The 19,300-nt window shown below is 38.2% G+C and overlaps 1 protein-coding gene across 1 annotated transcript; it reads right to left on the reverse strand.

The window, feature by feature from the left end:
• Positions 1-1,052: 1,052 nt before the first annotated feature.
• On the reverse strand, positions 1,053-17,471 carry LOC146002189 (odorant receptor coreceptor-like). The gene is made up of 4 exons (XM_083139906.1): positions 16,869-17,471; positions 11,250-11,548; positions 6,743-6,842; positions 1,053-1,097 (listed from the first exon to the last, which is right to left on the reverse strand). The coding sequence occupies exons 1-4, from the start codon at positions 17,469-17,471 to the stop codon at positions 1,053-1,055; spliced, it is 1,047 nt and encodes a 348-aa protein (XP_082996032.1).
• Between the last annotated feature and the right edge of the window lie 1,829 nt (positions 17,472-19,300).

The following is a 19,300-nucleotide window of genomic DNA, read 5'->3' on the forward strand; positions in this document are numbered from 1 at the left end:
TATTTCATTTATTGCGATTTTGGTGAAAACTTAATATACTTTTCTCTGCCGTGCTTCCGACACTTGAGTTTGTTACCTGCTGCTTTGTTTTGCTAAACTACATATCTCCTCAACCCCTTAATCTTCCGGCACGATACCAAAAACATTCTCCAGGAGAATTTATGAGCTATAAATTTGGTTCAGTGTCTTTAGTACGTAAATTACATAGTCTCTTAAATATTTGCTGTTGTTTCTGTCAGAAACCATCTATCACGCAAATTCCCCAAATTAAAGTAAATAATTGTAGCAATCTAATTCAGTTAAGATTGAAATTAGCTCTATCAAACAGAAACCATAGTTTAACACCTTTTCTGCTCTTTTATTTTTGATTGAGTAGCTTTTTGTGTACACTTTACCTTTTTTGAGATATTAACTTCTAACTTTTCGAGGTAAATTTTTGGTGCCACTTTTTGAAGATGGCGCAAATCTACAGGTATACAGGGGTAAGCTCTTCAAAATCGAACTCGCCATATTTTGTTTACTATATATGCAGTTGGTTTCCTATATGCTTCAATTAGTTACACAGGCGATATTATTTTTAGTAGACTGGTGTACGTACAGAATGTATCACTGAGGACTAAAAGTTTACAGATGTTTAAAGATGTAATTTCTTGTCCTCTACGATCATACCAAATTTCATAAAAATCTGAGATGGTCGAGTTGAAAAGTACATTTTTTGAGATGTTTTGGTATGGAATGGCCCTGTAAGATATTCTAACATGCAGTGTGGGAATTCAGCAACGATGATGATTGACGGATTAACTGTCAAATATATGTTAATACAGACTCACCGCAGAGAAGAAGTCATAAGATAGTGTGAAAAACATCCCTCCAGAGAAGGCCAAAGGCTTCTTGCATTGTTCAGTGACAATCTTGAGAAAGACTTGGATGTCTTCCGATGTATCATACCACGGGGTATCATACACAGTCCTTAGCAATGAAGAACTCTGGAAACACAAAGCACTTTTTCATTTTGTCATAATGATACACGAAATTCAATTGCTAATTTAAAGCTAATCTATTTGTACATTTTTCTCTGTAAGCAAAGGGGACACTGGCTGTAAATAAAACAAATAGTCACTAATACAAAATATTATTAGAAACACTTTTGAGAAACAAATTTCTGAGTTCCTAGTAAAATATTCACTATATTGATAATTTAGGCAGTAATGCATTTAACTGAAGAACACAATAATGTTACTATTATTATTAATTGTTGTACTAATACCTCTTGCACATCATCATTATTTGCATCTTTTAATAAGTTACATCACATTTATTTTTCTTTTATTATACCGCAAATGATGAATACTACCTAGTATTACAAACGAAAAAAAAATTATCATAAATAATTAATGCCTCCGCAAGCTAGAAAGGCTGATATATTTTCTGTCCTCTTATCAGAGAACAATCGTGCTGTTGCTAAATGTAAAATAACAACAAATGCCGGATCGGTAAGTCCACAACAAGTAAACAAATGTTCTTAGCTCTGGACACAAGCGAATAACTTGATTCTGGTGTTTATGTTCTTCCTTCCTTTTCCACCAAAGGCATAGAGATGATTTGGCAACATTGTAACTGATCGGTGACTGCTATTGACTGCTTTCTACACGCTCTCTAATAACCGCCTTCCTAGTTGACCTTGACAGTAGTGTGTGTGTGTATCATTACAGAATGCCTGATTGTTCGTTATTAAATAACTGTACTTAAATATTTAGGCTACCTACCTCGTCAATAACTTTTTGACCAAAATAAGAGAAGAGGAAAACTCCAAAGAAGATGAGAATTATATACCCATGGACATTTGCAATGAAAGTCATCTCTTCTTTCTAAAATAAATTGAAATATTCATTAGGTTAAAAGGTAATAGCTACAAGTAAACTATTTCCAACACCTAATTTATGTTTTATAAAGGTGCTACCTTGTACTTAAATGTTTTTATTTTTACACCTAAATGAGCATTTGCTGTAGTATTAAAGTACGTCGTAATGATTTGCTGGTATTTGCATAAGAGTTTTAATATCATTTGCCCCGCTCCCATCTCCCTCAAATAATTGTATCTATGGGGATGAAGCATGAATTGATGAAATATACACCGGTATGATCACATTCGGCAGAACTTTTGCACTGTACGACGGTCACTATTTATATTTTGAGCCTAACAATGAAAAAACAGGTATTTGGCATTGAAAACTGCTTTACTGTCTTTCGAAGTATTCTCCTTTATGGTCAATACACTTTTGCATTCGTTCGAACCATTTGTTAAAGCAGTTTTTCCAATCTTCTTGAGACACCTCCATAATATGGTTTTTGAACGCATCAACGGCGTCTTCCGCCGACGAAAATCGTTGTCCACGCAATTTATTCTTGACATTCGGGAACAAGAAGAAGTCATTGGGTGCCAAATCAGGACTGTAAGGCGGATGACCCATCAATTCGATTTTTTGACTATTCATAAAGTCGGTTGTTAGACGAGATGTGTGACAGCTGGCATTGTCTTGATGAAGAATGATCCGACGGCGTTTGTTTGTTTTCCGTATTTGACCGAAGACCTCTGGCAAACAAATTGTTGTGTACCATTCAGAGTTGACCGTTCTACGTTCCTCTAAAGGCACAGTTGCCACATGACCAGTTTTCCCGAAAAAACAGGCGACCATTTGTTTCGATGTGCTTCGAGCGCGAACAACTTTTGTTGGCTTGGGTTCATCTTGAAACACCCATACAGTCGACTGCTGTTTACGTTCCGGCTCATATGGATATATCCATGATTCGTCACCTGTCACAATCTTATATACGTCTTTTGAAGCACCACGATTGTATTTATTGAGCATTTGTTTGCACCAATTGACGCGAGCGTCTTTTTGAGTTTTTGTCAAATTGTGTGGGATCCAACGAGAACATACCCTTCTCACAGCTAAATGATCATGTAATATTTTTTATATGCTGGTGGAACTAATGCCTATGGTTGCCTCAATCTCACAGTATGTCACATGACGATCTTGCAGTATTAGGTTTTGCACAGCATCAATGTTTTCTTGAACAACAACTGATTTTGGACGACCTTCGCGAATCTCGTCGGTGAGCGAATGGTGGCCACGATTAAATTCGTTATACCAGCGTTTCACAGTGGCAATGGATGGGGCTTCATCGCCAAATGTGGAAGTAAGTTGATCGATGCACTCTTGTCTTGATAATCCACGTCGAAAATCGTAAAAAATCATCGCTCGAAAATGTTCACGAGTTAATTCCATTTTATTGTTGTCGCGCAATCTCCAAGGCAACATAAACAACTCAAATCAAGCTATTGACAAAACATTTGAAGTACGTTGTGGTCAATAATACCAGACGATTCCGTGCAAACGTCAAATCGCGCCTAACTTTAATCAGTGTTGCCAAGGCTCAAAATATAAATAGTGGCCGTCGTAGTACACGACTGAAAACTGCAGAACAAACAACACCATGTAAATAAATGCTTGCTGTCACACCGGTGGTGTTTCAAGACCGCTGAATGAAACGAAATCATGTTTGTCGCTCTTTCTTCAACGAATACACCTCAAGTGTAGGGCGCTTTTACTTCATGCGTTCTTTGGTTAAAAATAGTGAACCATAAAACGTTTTGACTTGGGAGACTCTAATGAAGAAATAGTATAAGTGAGAACAAGGATACTGTCACTTAATATTGCAGGGTTTATACAAGGCCCTAAATATATTTTCTTCGTGAACAAATAAAAATACGCACAAATAACAACAGCGGTCTGCATGGGTTTAGATGACTCGCAAATGACTGTCGTCTCCGAATAATTTCAGCATGCTGATTCCAAAAATGAAATCCATTTTTATCCATTACGTGTAGATTTTTTTCCTTCCACAGCATCAATGTTTTCTTGAACAACAACTGATTTTGGACGACCTTCGCGAATCTCGTCGGTGAGCGAATGGTGGCCACGATTAAATTCGTTATACCAGCGTTTCACAGTGGCAATGGATGGGGCTTCATCGCCAAATGTGGAAGTAAGTTGATCGATGCACTCTTGTCTTGATAATCCACGTCGAAAATCGTAAAAAATCATCGCTCGAAAATGTTCACGAGTTAATTCCATTTTATTGTTGTCGCGCAATCTCCAAGGCAACATAAACAACTCAAATCAAGCTATTGACAAAACATTTGAAGTACGTTGTGGTCAATAATACCAGACGATTCCGTGCAAACGTCAAATCGCGCCTAACTTTAATCAGTGTTGCCAAGGCTCAAAATATAAATAGTGGCCGTCGTAGTACACGACTGAAAACTGCAGAACAAACAACACCATGTAAATAAATGCTTGCTGTCACACCGGTGGTGTTTCAAGACCGCTGAATGAAACGAAATCATGTTTGTCGCTCTTTCTTCAACGAATACACCTCAAGTGTAGGGCGCTTTTACTTCATGCGTTCTTTGGTTAAAAATAGTGAACCATAAAACGTTTTGACTTGGGAGACTCTAATGAAGAAATAGTATAAGTGAGAACAAGGATACTGTCACTTAATATTGCAGGGTTTATACAAGGCCCTAAATATATTTTCTTCGTGAACAAATAAAAATACGCACAAATAACAACAGCGGTCTGCATGGGTTTAGATGACTCGCAAATGACTGTCGTCTCCGAATAATTTCAGCATGCTGATTCCAAAAATGAAATCCATTTTTATCCATTACGTGTAGATTTTTTTCCTTCCATAAAATAGCAATACAGGGTGTCCGGCTTAGACCTTTAACATTACAAAACAGTATAACTTTAGTTACATTCAATTTCGAATGAAACTTATTGTTTCTTTGGGACTGGCAACTGTGGCCATTTGCGAGAATCACCAGTACTTCGAGTTGACGTGACGCGCATGCTCGTGTAACTCATAAATTCCAAGATGGCGGAGTTGACGGTTCAGCAGAAAGTGTTCTGCGTTCTTTCACTGGCAGAAAACAAATCTGTGAAGTTTGTTGAACGTGCTTTTCGACGTGAATTCAATCTTCAACGTCACGACAATGTTTCTTCCTATTTGAGTATTGCTGAGTGGGATAAACAACTAAGAGAAACTGGATGTGTTGTGTCAGTGGCCGTGAAGTACGAGAAGAGGAAAATGTAAGAGAAAACATTGAAGTGATTCGCACTGCATTCACAAGAAGTCCAAGAAAATTAATAACACGTGCAAGTTTAGAGCTCAACATTCCATGACATTGTGCACAAAAGGTTACGTCTACGGGCGTACAAGATCCAGTTACATCAAGGAATTGATCCTAATGATAAGCCTAAAAGACAGACGTTTTCGGGCAAAATTTTAACCGAAATTGAGAACAAGAATCCTTTTCTGGACAAGGTGTGCTTTTCTAATGAAGCTGCATTCCATACGTGTAGCAAAGTTAACACACAAAATTGCCGTATTTGGAGAAGTGACAATCCTCATGAGTTTCGTGAAATTATGAGAAACTCGCCAAAAGTTAATGTGTGGTGTGGTTTAATGAAAGAGAAGATAATAGGCCCGTTCTTCTTTGCTGAATTAACAGTGAGAGGAACGAATTATTTAGACATGCTTCAGCATTACGCTGTGCCTTAAATGCCTCCAGAAACCATTTTCCAACAAGACGAAGCCCCGGCACATTTTGATATCATTGTACGAGAATTTCTCGATGAGCATTTTCCTAGAAGATTTATAGGAAGAGGATCTAAACCACTTACTTGGCCTCCGCGCTTGCCGGATCTTCCCCCCCAAGACTTTTTCTTTTGGGTGTTCATCAAGGACAAAGTCTACAGTATGGCCGTCGAGAACTTGGATGATCTGCGTAACAGAATTGGTCAGGCAATTAACAATGTGACCGCTCAAACGCTAGTGAATACCTGAACGGAATTGGAATATCGGTTCGACATCTGCCGTCGCAGGGGGGGTGGGGGGCTCATATCGAGGTTGTGTGAAGTGCTGGTGCTGGGACAAAAAAATGCATGAGTTTTTCTACCAAAATGTAAATTTTGGTAATAAAATTGGGTTTCTCTGCAAAATTATAGGTCTAAGCCGGACACCCTGTATATGAACAGCCTTAATTCCAGATTTCTATCATTTCCTAAATAGATGGCTCTGTTTAGATTATGGTAAAATATTGGATTTCTTCAATACAAATCCTCCAATTTTGAACTACAAAGGCACATAGAATAGTAAATATTAATCCACCTTCTATCTTTACAAGACACATTGAAAAGAAAATTGCAAACTTTGCTTACGTAAATTCCATTTTCGAAATCCCTCATAAAAGTTTCCTTCACAAAATGTCAAAAACTCAATGTTAAAATGTAGTTTGTTGATTGAACTTAATGACGTGGGAAAAATCCTGATCTAGGGAAAAATCCTGACATGATGGGAAGAGATTTATGTCATATCCGTTATCAGCATTCAAAATACTTTCAGAATCACCTATTGGTGTGTAAACAACCGAAATGGCCCTTGTTAAAGTTCATTTTATTGTGTTCTGTAATAGGCGTAATAGAATGGCGAATATGAGAATTTTGATTGGTCTCCCAAGGAGCTGCACTAAACACTCATACACGCTTTCATGTAAGCGAGTGATTGAGTGCTGCTCTTGGATTCTATAACATCCTCCAAACAATGAAACTTCTATTAAATCCACATGCCCGGAACATATTTGATAACGAGAACGTGTGGAAATTCCACGGCTTACCTTACTTGCCTCAAAGGCAAGCAACGTAACGGCGATCATTTCCAGCAGCATATGCAGCATCATTGGAAGTCCAAAAACGTTGTCAACGGCTCCTATAAACCTACAATATATTGCATAAATCACATTAATATTTTATTTTTGTTTTTTAAAGAAAATTCACAGAGTGTGGTCCAATACCAGATGGCAGATGGTCAACGCTTAACTTCTTCGGCGTTACAATAGCATAGGTAAATATGCAGTTGTCAGTGACACCAATTGACCATCACTGGGGTTAACTTAACTAACATAGAGCTTAACGTACCCCTTCGGTACGAGTAGAATCTCGTCCAGACTTGTCAGAACCTGCTTCTAGATTTTGCCGAGAAAGAAGTTTTACACAGGAAGTTACCCTGGCTCATCTGCTGAAAGGTGACTAAAGGTCGGACCAACATGAACGAAACCAGGGAAACTAGGAAGCGAGGGGTCTTTGATTGTCATCGCTGAAAGGGGTAACACTTATAGGAGAGAGTCTATTCGTACCGATGGGGTATGTTACGATAGTGCGGATGTCCTCGACGCAAACACTGTCTGTGTCACTTTAACGCTAAATGTTTTACAGTGCGGAAACAATATATATTGCTTACTAATTTCAAACATTTTTAATAAGAGAAAACCTTACAGAAACAAGGTGGTTTTTTGTGAGTAGCAACAGTAAAGCAAAATGATATTTCTCGAGAACTGACCAGGATCTCTCCGATGGCACAGTGTAGTGTCGTCGCCTTGTAATCAAGGGAACCGTGTTCGATACCCGGTGGTAGGTCCAGTCCCGATTAGCCTTACTGTGCATAAAGTGGACTTAAAACACCAATTCAATCAATCAATCGAGAACTGGCCAAGGGTTAATTGTGATGTACTGAATATTTGTTATTGAAAAGTGTTTGGGTACACATCTTACGTCGGCATTTACTTAAACCTCTTCCCCAGTTATTTAACATTTGAAGAATTTAAAGCATTTTCCTCATACGAGTATATTGATAATGATTTAGAAATGGGGATGTTCCTGGTCGATGTACCTGCGGCAGTACTGTCCTATCGCGTACAAAGTAACGAAATTTGTTAATTTTTTGAGCTATCTCGTCGTAATGATCCAATGTCTCTTTATCCGATTAACTCTGTTTATTACAAAAACAATTTTTACACCCAGCGTTTGTATTATTAACCATAGACAGGATATGCGGGAAAATAAAACTTATCAGTATAGGTGGGGTACAAAGAAGCTTTAATCTTCAACGAGCTGAATAACACATAAATTGAACTTTACTTCTGCAAATATTCATTAAAGATGTGAAAATATTTCTTTCTTTTCAGTTTTATATTTTTCCTCTTGTCACTAACCACTCATAGACCACTTTTTAGTCATCGTGATGACATTGGAAGCATATCATTACTCGGTGGTCTGGAAACATGGGTTGAGGCAACTGGCACACTGCAAGGCAGTTTTCTTATTCCTTGCTCTCGAACAGAACGATCAGCTCCTTTTGCTTCCTCCAGGTTGAGGTGGCTGCTGCGCTGGTGGCCGAGGAGCTGCTGCGTCTCCAACAATCTTAGCTATATTCATCTTGAGCTCTATCTCTTTTTAATGCCTTTTCAAGATATGTGGCTTCACTAATCCCATACTCAACTCTTACGGAAACGGCGTGTAGTGTTGCTTGGGTTGTTGGTGCACTCCTGGTTTGGAATTCCTAACAAACCAGAACATTTACTCCCGTTTGGTCAAGCATTCCAAAGAAGAATCGAAGTGGCCATCTTCTGTTTTTTCTTGCCGTGGTGTAAGTGTGGTAAAGTTCATAATAGCACAAACTCCTCTCTTAGTTTTATTGTAAAAGGTTATTATTGAGGCTTGACAGATTCTTTACAGATAGAGAAAAGAACTACTGTTATATATTTTTTTGGAACGTAGGAGACTGTCAGCTCTTTGTCAAAGGCCTAGGACGAAGTGACAATCTCACGTCCTTTTACGTTGATAAACGAAGGCGACAGTTCTCGCTTTTTTTTTTTCAACCATGGTGAGCTTGCCTTCAGCAAGCATTTCTTTAGCAAGCGGGATGGATGTAAACCAATTGTCCATGGTAATATTTATATATGTACCATGAATTGGCTCTCTAAGCTTTCGCACATAATACGCTGGAACAGATTGATCAGCAGGCTTTTCTACTTTTCCGGTGTAGGACATGACATTTATCATGTAGTACGTTTCGGCATCACAAAGATTCATAATCTTTAGCCCATACTTACCTGGCTTACTCTTCATATAAATTCGGAACCCACACCGACCTCTGAATCCCAAGTGTTGCTCATCAACTGTGTAGTAAGGCGATGGTGAATAGTAAGCAGTGCAATTCCTAATAAACATTTCCCAAATTTTACTCATTGGAGCCAGCTTATCATTTGCTTTGCGAGCTTCACGGGTTTACTTGTCGTCGAATCGTATGCATAGGGTCAAGAATTTGAACCAAGGAAGAGACATGGTACCACGAAACACGGGCGGTCCATAACTTTCTGACCATAGTTCTTCAAAATTCACATGGCTGTCTTTCAACGAGCCCGCCAAGTACAGCAATCCGATATACGATTTCACTTCTAAATTATTTGTTGCTGAAATGTTTCCAGTTCCTACCCTATACTTGTCTGCGCGCAATGTGATGTGTTCATTTCTGCCCAGTGTAATTTCATCGATGATGTCATCTGTAAATCAAATATTTCAAGCATCTAAGCCGGTTTTTCAATTCTGAGCTGCGCCGTTGAATCTAAAACGGGAGGTAACTTCATTTCTGGCAACAGATCGAAATGTTCTGGAAGGACGTTTGGTTGACCAGCAATATCCATAGCGTCTTTATAAGATTTGTCCCGTGGATGATGATGATGATGATGAACCCACGTCCACAACCTCGTCACTGTCGGAGGCATGATCTTATTCCCTTTGCATCCTCATCACTCACATCACTTTCGGCCACGGAAATATCGTCACTCTCATCATCTGCTCTCAGCATAACCTCAGTTCCGTTCTACGATTGCTTCAACCATCCATTGGGAGAATAGTGCACTAGACTAATTCAGTTCAATACCAGTATAGGTGAAGTACACGGAACCCCAAGCATACCAAATCACGTGATTGAAGAGAGCTAGCTGTTTGCACAACCTACCTCGGCAAGATCTCGGTGAAAAATGAATTTACGTGGAGGCGCTAGTGTCTGTCATCCAAACTGTGCATGCGCCAACGGTTTGATTACGCAGTGGGGTACTGTACGAGTATACCCCACCAATGCTGTCTAGGGTTAATATTTTTGTTATCCAGTTGGGTCGCCAGCAGGTGTGTGGTGTGGACTATTGCCTACCTTGAATAGTTTTAACATATCTTTCTTTCCACCAAAATAAAATGCATGAAAATCAATTATAGTAGAAGAAATAAAATGGAGGGAGGATAGAAAGAGAGACTAAATCGAGAGAAATTACAGAAAAATATAGAATAACGGAGGAAGAAAGATATATACAGAGTGCTTCAAAAAAATGTATTCACACTTCAGGACAAGAAAAAAATGTTAAAACGTCTTCATACAAAGTTTTGTATTTACCTGAAAGTAAGGTTGCAAGTCAGTTTGAAGATCTTAATGCACTTTCTGGGCTAAAAGTTTACAATAAATGCACAAACTGATGACCTCCAACATCATTACATCTCTGAGTAATGCTGCTTCAGTAACACTCACCAAAGTTTGCAATGGGATTTATGCAGACGCTGCTTTAATCTCGTCCCAAAGTGTGTCCAGACTATCTGGTTTCCTGTGGTACATATTATTATTTACTTTATCCTTTACGTATCCTTTAACCACATTCTCAAATATCCAGTACCACTTTAACAAATTTTTACGCTCTTCAATGTTCAACCGTACTTCCGCCATATTGATATTAATCACTCGCCACTGACCGCGTAGTGGCGCTAGCTCCCTGATACATGCTGCCATCTATTGAGCAAACATCACACTACATTTCTACAGTATTTCATCACCCCATCTTGGAATACGAATTTCTTATGATGTTTTGAAAAGTGTATACATTTTTTATTGAAACACTCGGTATAAATAGAGAAGAAATGTTATAGAGTCAGGGTAAGAAAGCAATGTGGAACGAAAAACATAGAGAAACAGAAGAGATTGAAAAGCAGGATATAAAGAGAAATAAAGAAAAACCGGCCCCACCCAAAATAGTTTGTCCACACTTGAGACCACATAAAACATAATTCTCTGGCAATGCCACTGATCTTATTATGATACAATATGTATGCACAAATATTGTAATTTCCACAGAAATACCTTGGGCAATGGGTTTCATGGATCCGCAACTTTTTTTTTTAAATAACACATAAGCTATTGTGATAATATTGAACGGGTAGCGTAAAATAATGCTAGATCTAACAGACCTAAAGGAACGTTAAGTACACGAAACAATTTTAACATTGAATATGCACACCTACCTTATGATCTCTCCATGTCTTCTCGTCCAATATGCTATTGCTGATTGAACGAGAAGTTTTCTAGTTACTTCAGAATTGTGATCGTACAATGTCATTGCATTAACTTCATCCAATCTTGGTTCCTTACTAACATAATTTTTTAGAATTTCCTTTAGTTCCGTCTGATCACGCCCCAGTTCCACAACGTCCGCCACAATATCCTTCAAGTGGCGTATTTGGTTGCAAACATGGTTAAGGCTTGAGCACAGGGTGACGTCGAATGTCGTTGATTGAAAAATGACGAACGACATCCAGTACCACTGAAAATAAATTAGAATCGTTGAAACACACTGAGAGCTACGTCACTGATATTACTATATGCTCCATGTCCACTATTCAGAACCAGAAATGTTGATTAATTGGTTTATAACGACTTTAAAAAATATTAATACGTACACGTGGAAATCTCCCTCCGCTTACCCCATCTCCAAAAGTCCAATTAATTTGATCGATTGATTTACTTTTTCATTTTACTTCGTTTCTTGTGCCAGTCTTGGCTAATTTGTGAAGATGGGGTGAGTGATAACATGATGAAATTGATGAATGGACAATCACAAATACCCATACTCTTAGCGAGATTCGAACCCGGGACCGCTGGGTTCGTAACGAGATGTACAGACCACTCCCCTACGGGAGCCGGCGTAAGTCCAATTAAGTATCTGACTATCCATTAGAGATGAATAAGCATGTTTGCAATAAATGCTGTAAATAGAGATTATATGGAAGTGAAACCTGGGTAATGCCGGAGAGATCGTTTTTAATGCTGAGAACTTGTGAAAGTAAAATACTACGTATATAAATATACGGACCAAAATATGATGAAGGAGGGAGAATACTTCATAGTTTTGAAGTGAAGAAATTATATAAATCTCCTGATTTTATAGCTCAAATCAAGGCAAGGAGATTGAGCTGGACAGGACATTTTATTAGACTGATTTATGTCAGAGTAGTAAAAAAGTATTCTCAGTAAAACCTGAAGGCAGGCGAAGAAGAGGGCGACCTAGGATATAATGGATAGATGATGTGGAGAGAGACATCAGAACACTAGGGGATAATAAGACGAAGACAAAAGGCGAAAGATCGGCAAGAATGGACCGGCATTGTTGAGAAGGTTAAGGCTATACTACTAGAGCTGTAATGTCACAGGAAGAAGAAGAAGAAGAAAGATTTTAAACTGTATAACTATGTAACAACCATTAAATTTCCACACCAATTTTATTCAATACCATACATTATTTGGAGACCAGACAGTCACACCTGCAGGCCAACACGTAAATCTTCTACAAACTTCGTAACCTCTGTCGTCTTTATAAGGATACTTACGTTACAGATCTCGAACGAACCGTGAAATACCCGCGTCTGCACCGCTGCTCCCGCCCGAAAATGTGTGGGTCCCGCCCAGGAAGCAAGCATAGCGTGATGACGCTAGCCAGGTTTCATCCAAGCTGCACTGGGGCATAGAGATTTTGGTGCCGAGAAGTTGCACGTCAGTTGAACAGAAAAATGTTCACCGATTGAGTCAGAGCCGCCCACGCAGCTCTCTAATATCTACCCCACATTCTAGGTTGCGGGTCAAAATTATAAATACGGACAATTGAAACAAGGTCGACCGACCTGGGGCACAAACAAACTGAAATTCTCCCTCCTACTCTATTCATGTAGCATTGCATTTCCTCCTGTAATCTCAACTTACACCAGATCGTTGGTCAACAAAGAATACAACTGTCTGTGGTGTACATATAAAAGGTAAAGGTAAAGTGTTCCCCTGTGCATAGCACCACGCCATGAAGGCGTATAGGGGGTGTGAGGGTAACGCCCGACACTTTCTTGATCCAGTCGTGAGTGGGGGTGATGTGATCAGCATCACGCCCCTGACCGCCTTTACCCCCCAGGGTTTCCCCCAGGTACCCATGTTATTCGACGCTGGGTAGGCGCCGGGGCCGCTTCCACCGTTAGAAAAGTTCCCGGATTTGAACCGGCCGGGGATCGAACCCGGGACCTTTAGCATGGTAGTCAGACGCGTTACCGACTGAGCCACCGCTCGAGACAACGAAGAGAAAGCGATATTAAGATAGAGAAATGGTAAGGAAATAAGAGACAACCCCGTAACTCCACTTGAAAATATCTACTCCCCCTTTGAACCAACTGCATTGATGACGTGTCACTGTATATATCCACAAACACAAGCACAAATATAACAGCGGTCTGCATGGGTTTTCGTGTCTCGCAGATGACTTGTCTCAGAATATATAAGTTCAGCATGCTGATTCCAAAAATGAAATCCATTTTTGCCCATCGGCGTAGGGATGTGACGACCTCATCGCCCAGTGGCTTGTTCACTGCAGTTAGCCAACCAACAGAGTGTTGCTCTGTTAGGTTTTACAGAGCTGTCCTGTCATACCTCTATGAGAGTCCCACAATTGGCAGAAGTGGGGTACGGTTGGTGGACTACTATGTGATCCTCCAGGCTAGATCCGAGGGATCCGCTGACCAACGACAGGTGCGGTCCTCCATTCATATTGGGGGTTAGGTGTAGATCTGACAACTCTGCACTGTAAAAACACATGTCAAGAAGCAGCAATATGAGGCCATGGATGTTCCCAAGGTAAAATATTCCAAAGGTAAAATAGTCTCCCCCTTCAGATCTCCGGGTGGGGACTACTTTGGGACGTTCATGGACTAAGGATAACATGTACATTAGGAATAAGGATATTAAATTAGGCACCCGGAATGTTCTGAGGCTTTACGGGCCTGGGGCATTTCAGTGTACAGTTAATGAGATAGTTAAGTATAAATTAGATGTAGTAGCTGTCCAGGAAGTTATGTGACCAGGATAAAGGATTTGTGAAACTGAAAATTACAATTTTCTTTCTATGGTGGTACTAAAAATCATAATTTTGGAACAGGCTTCTTCATATATAATAGAATTATCTCTGTTCTTAAAACAGTAGAATTTATTAATGATAGGATATCATATGCAGTTTTACAGAGTAGGTGGTGTAGAATTATTTTCATAAACATACATGCACCAACGGAAGATAAAGATGATAATAGTAAAGACGTTTTTTCTACAGAGTTAGAACAGGTCTTTGATAAATTTTCCCAGTATGATATGACAATTCTATTAGGTGACTGTAATGCACAGATTGGCAAAGAAGAGATATTTAAACCCACGATTGGTAAAGAAAGTCTTCATGAATTAAGTAATGATAATGGTATAAGACTAATTACTTTTGCAACGTAAAAGAATTTGAATGTGAAAAGTACCACTTTTAAACACAAAGATATCCATAAATATACCTGGTCTTCTCCAAATGGTAAAATTTATAACCAGATAGATCATATTCTCAATGATAAGAGAAGGCATACAAGTATAATTGATGTTCGCTCACATAGAGGTGCTGACTGTGCCAGTGACCATTATTTAGTAATTGCTAAATTAAGATAAAGACTCGCAGTGATAAATCATAAGCAACAAGATCTAAAAATTCTAAAATTTAATACAGTAAAATTTACCGATGAAAGAATTAAATAAGATTACCAAATTAAACTGTCAAATAGATTTGATGTTTTCCAGGATTTAAATGATGACGAAAATATAAATGAAACAGACGTAAATGAGAATTGGGATCACATACATAATGTAGTATAATCAGCAGCTTAAGAAAGTATAGGATACCATAAAACAAGAAAAAGTAAGCCATGGTTTGATAATGAATGTCAAAATGTAATAGAAATAAGAAATCAGGCTAGACTTAGGTGGTAAAATAACTCTCATGATACAAATCTAAACAATTATAATAGAATAAAGTGAGACGTTAACCGCACGTTTAGAAGTAAAAAAAAAAAAGATATTACTTGAAAAGCAAAATTAACGAAATTGAAACAAACAGAAAAAACAAAAATATCAGAGATTTATACAAAGGTGTAAATGAGTTTAGAAAGGGGTGGCAACCTAAAGTAAACTTGATAAAAGATAAAGACGGTGATTTTCTAGCTGACCCAAGCGATATTCTAGATAGATGGAAGAACTACTCTAATGACCTTTTAATTGTTCATGTAGGAGATAAATCAGAAGTAAATGAAGTGCACACAGCATAACCTTTAGTTCCAGACCCTAACTTGACTGAAATTAAAGATTCCAATAAAAGGGCTAAAGAATAACAAAGCACCTGGCATTGATTTAATACCAGCTGAGTTAATTAAATACGGTAGAAATTCGTTAATATGTCAAATTCATAAATTAATTTGTTTAATATGGAATAAAGAAGAAATCTCTCAACAGTGGAAAGAATCCATAATTGTTCCTGTGTTTAAAAAAGGTGATAAAATGAACTGCAATAATTACCGTGGAATTTCTCTACTCTCAACAACATATAAGATATTGTCTAACATTCTTTAACGAGACTAACCCCATGTGCTAATGAAATTATAGGTGATTATCAATGTGGATTTAAACGTAAAAGATCAACAACAGATCATTTTTTTTTCACATCAGACAGACACTTGAGAAAAAGTGGGAATATAATCAAAATGTCCATCACCTATTCATTGATTTCAAAAAAGCATATTATTCAGTCTAAAGAGATAAATTATATAATATATTAAGCGAGTTTGGAATACCTAAGAAGCTTGTTAATATGATAAAAAAATGCACCAGTAAAACAGAAAGTAAAATTCGTGTGGATCTTAATATGTCTGACAAATTTACAATTCATGATGGGTTAAAACAAGGAGGTGCATTATCTCCATTGCTCTTTAATTTTGCCTTAGAATACGCTGTTAGGAAGGTAAAAGAAACTAAAGAAGGACTAAATTTAAACGGTGTGACTCAACTGTTAGCATATGCAGATGATGTAGACTTATTTGGGGATGATATAAATACAATTAAGAATAATGCCAAAATATTTTTCAATGAAGCTAAAGAGATAGGTTTGGAAGTTTTCGAAGAGAAAAGTAAATATATGTTCACAGGTCGAAACCAAGTGTTAAGTAATAATCAAAATCTAATTATTGATATCAACTCGTTTGTACAAGTTTTCAAATTCAAGTACTTAAGAGTAATACTAACAAATAAAAATGAGATTCAAGAGGAAATGAAAAGCATGTTACTTTTCTATTCATAAACTTTTGTCTTCTCGTTTAATATCTAAGAAATCTAAAAGTTAAAATATACAAAACAGTAATTTTACCTGTATTATTATATGTATGCGAAACTTGGTCCCTTAAATTGAAAGAGGAACATAAATTGAGAGTATTTGAAAATAAGATCCTTAGGAAAATCTTTGGACCTAAAAGGAATGAGGAGACAGGTGAGTGGAGAAGGTTGCATAATTTAGAACTACATAATTTGTAATCATGTCCAGATATTATTAGAATGATTAAATCAAGAATTTATGTAATGTGCGTAATCAGCATTCAAAATACTTCTAGAATCACTTTGATTTGAAAACAGGATTTTTTTTCAACACTGCAGGGCTGTGTAGTCAAAACTAAACAGAAAAATGCATGTACTTTAAAACATATCTATAATTAACCGAAAGATCAAATAAAGAATAAAAATAATACTAGCTTTGTTACCTGAAAACAAAACATAGTTGCATATCCGATCGTGGTTTGCGTGTCCCAAGGATACCATCCCGCAATAATTGGTCTGCGATATGTTATAACAATGGTGGAATTTCCCTCTTGAATTTCCTTCACATCTGGTTTGACTAGTACCCATATACACCATGTCATCGCATCCACGATTGTTATCCCGTTGAATGCCAAGAGAAGTTTTTTGTTTAGTGAATGAGTCTTACGACGAGCCCTTTCGTCAGACTCCTTGAACAACGGATGAGACTCCATTTCGTCCCACAAAGCCAGAGATTCAAAGAAGGCTTTTCTCTTCAAAGAAATGGACACAAGTTTGATAACACTGTTCATCGCGTAAATTGATACTGCCATAACAAAAACAAACTCCCTGAAATCTTCACTCTGCACGAATATAGCTGCAACGGAGGACGCACCCTGAAGCGTAGCAATCGTTATGTGGAGGACAGAGAATATAACACGCATTGTTACTCTGAAGCGGCTATTGTTGGTGTAGAAATCTAATATAAGATATCCACACAGCTGCATAATTCTAATGCTTGGCCAGAGAATGGCCACAAGACCTCTTGGCTTGAACTTGGCGTCCATCCTTAGCAGCGGAAGATTACAGAAGAAGTAATGTTATACGTCCCGTGTCTTCAGTCATTACAAAGTAGACTGTTTAAAATTTTATTATATTACTTTGAAATCACGGCAGTGGCCAATCTTTCCTTTCTTTAAATAGCAATTATGATCCATTGCAGTGACAAAAGAATTCAAAAACGCGTTATTTAAAATTCAAAGCAAGAAGTCCTTTGTCAGAAATTCCTTTGGAACTGTAATTTTCTTTTTTAAGTAAAATCATAAAAAATGGAGTGACGCCAGAGGGAGGAGACTCGAACCTGCGCCGCACGTACCTTTGTCCGAGCCCAAATCTCTCACCTTACACCGCACGGCCACGGTGTGTGACAGACAGTACTGATTGGTACTTATAAATGTTCTGTCACTTTTTCAACTGCGTCCAATTTATTTAAGAAAAAAAAATGGGCAACATTTAATTTCAAACCTCATACTGCAGGTTCTTTTGATTTTTGTGTTGTCCATATTGGCTTCTTATAAAGCATCGCTTACATTGGCAGCGGTTGGGTTTCAAAACCGGGGGGCAAGGTGCCAAAACTGGGGTGGGGGGCAGTGACAGTATATTTCCCTTTTTAGGTAAGGTTTAGCATAGTGCGGGGGCAAAATGTGAGGGGACTTGCTTGAAGATGGAACAAGAAACGTGGCGACTACCCAAGACAAGTTTTTGCTGCGCCAAGGACCACGTGAATGTCCTATCTTGGCATATTACAGACTGCTTCTTTCGTAAACTTCAAGAGGACTTCATTTTTATGCACGGCGGGGCGACACCACACTATCACAACGATATCCGTTGTTATGATAACGTCACCATGGCTGTGGATCTCATAAATGAAAACCAGTTTCAACCAGTTTTGTACACTTCGTACGGACCGAAATGTATTAGAGGTTGGACGTTTGTCGCATCACACACGGTCCTCATATTGAGTGCATCATACTTACGGCCTTACCTTCCCCGATGACATATAGCACATGTTTTTATCTTTTACAGAGTTCCAATAATAATGAATTTGCAATCTTCTATTCTTTCGTAACCCTGTAATATTTCTGGAACACCTTGAGAATGAGAAATGGTGGTTTCTTGATCTAGTATTAAGGTGAAATTAGGATAATTCTGGGCTATCGAAGTTCTCAGTAGTTGGTTCGTGATAAAGCTTTCCGCAACGGCGTCTCGACGCGTAGAATGACCGATTGTAGACGCTACACAGCTCTTCTGTCTGCTGTGTTAACTGAAAGAATGACGAATGAAGAATGACCCCGGACTTTCAGAATCCCCACTCTTTATCCTCCAAGGATTACTGCCGTCAATTCGGGGTCGATCCACCGGTTAACTTCCTTGTATTTGTTTATTGTGCAGAGTAACCATCAAGATTGATGTAAATACATTACGCAGCATTACTTGGATTCCAGTGTCTGTTTCCTGACTGGGATTCTGATAGCCAAGAATCGAGATACATTGTTTTTCTGTTTTAATAAAATATATGGGTGTTATACGATATCTATCTGATCGACAATATCTGCAGTTCTCAGAGCTTGAAGAAGGACTACAATACTACGTTTGTGCTAAATTTCATTTTGTTCTTTGGTTGTCTGAAAGTCCGAAGGTTGTTCGAACAATTTATTGTTTGTTGGGGTACAATAATATCAATACTTTAAATGACATTTAGTATTCACATTTAGGAAGATCACGTGTTCCCGTGTCACTTCCCCTAAATGTTGTGGATAAATGATCATTAGATGAATGACTCGTGCGCTGCCTGGAATCAGCAATTTCATGTTTCCTATAGTTTTGCGCTGAGATG

The sequence above is a fragment of the Lepisma saccharinum genome, chromosome 18 (assembly GCF_977018435.1).
Source record: "Lepisma saccharinum chromosome 18, izLepSacc3.1, whole genome shotgun sequence".
Taxonomy (NCBI): Eukaryota; Metazoa; Arthropoda; class Insecta; order Zygentoma; family Lepismatidae; genus Lepisma; species Lepisma saccharinum.

What these genes read in the sequence shown, in the direction of transcription:
- LOC146002189 (XM_083139906.1), bottom strand. Translation starts at nt 17,471, where the DNA reads ATGGACGCCAAGTTCAAGCCAAGAGGTCTTGTGGCCATTCTCTGGCCA. An exon ending in CAACTATGTTTTGTTTTCAG is followed by an intron (nt 11,549 to 16,868) that starts GTAACAAAGCTA and finishes ATTTATTTTCAG; the next exon opens with TGGTACTGGATGTCGTTCGT. An exon ending in AGACATGGAGAGATCATAAG is followed by an intron (nt 6,843 to 11,249) that starts GTAGGTGTGCAT and finishes AATATATTGTAG; the next exon opens with GTTTATAGGAGCCGTTGACA.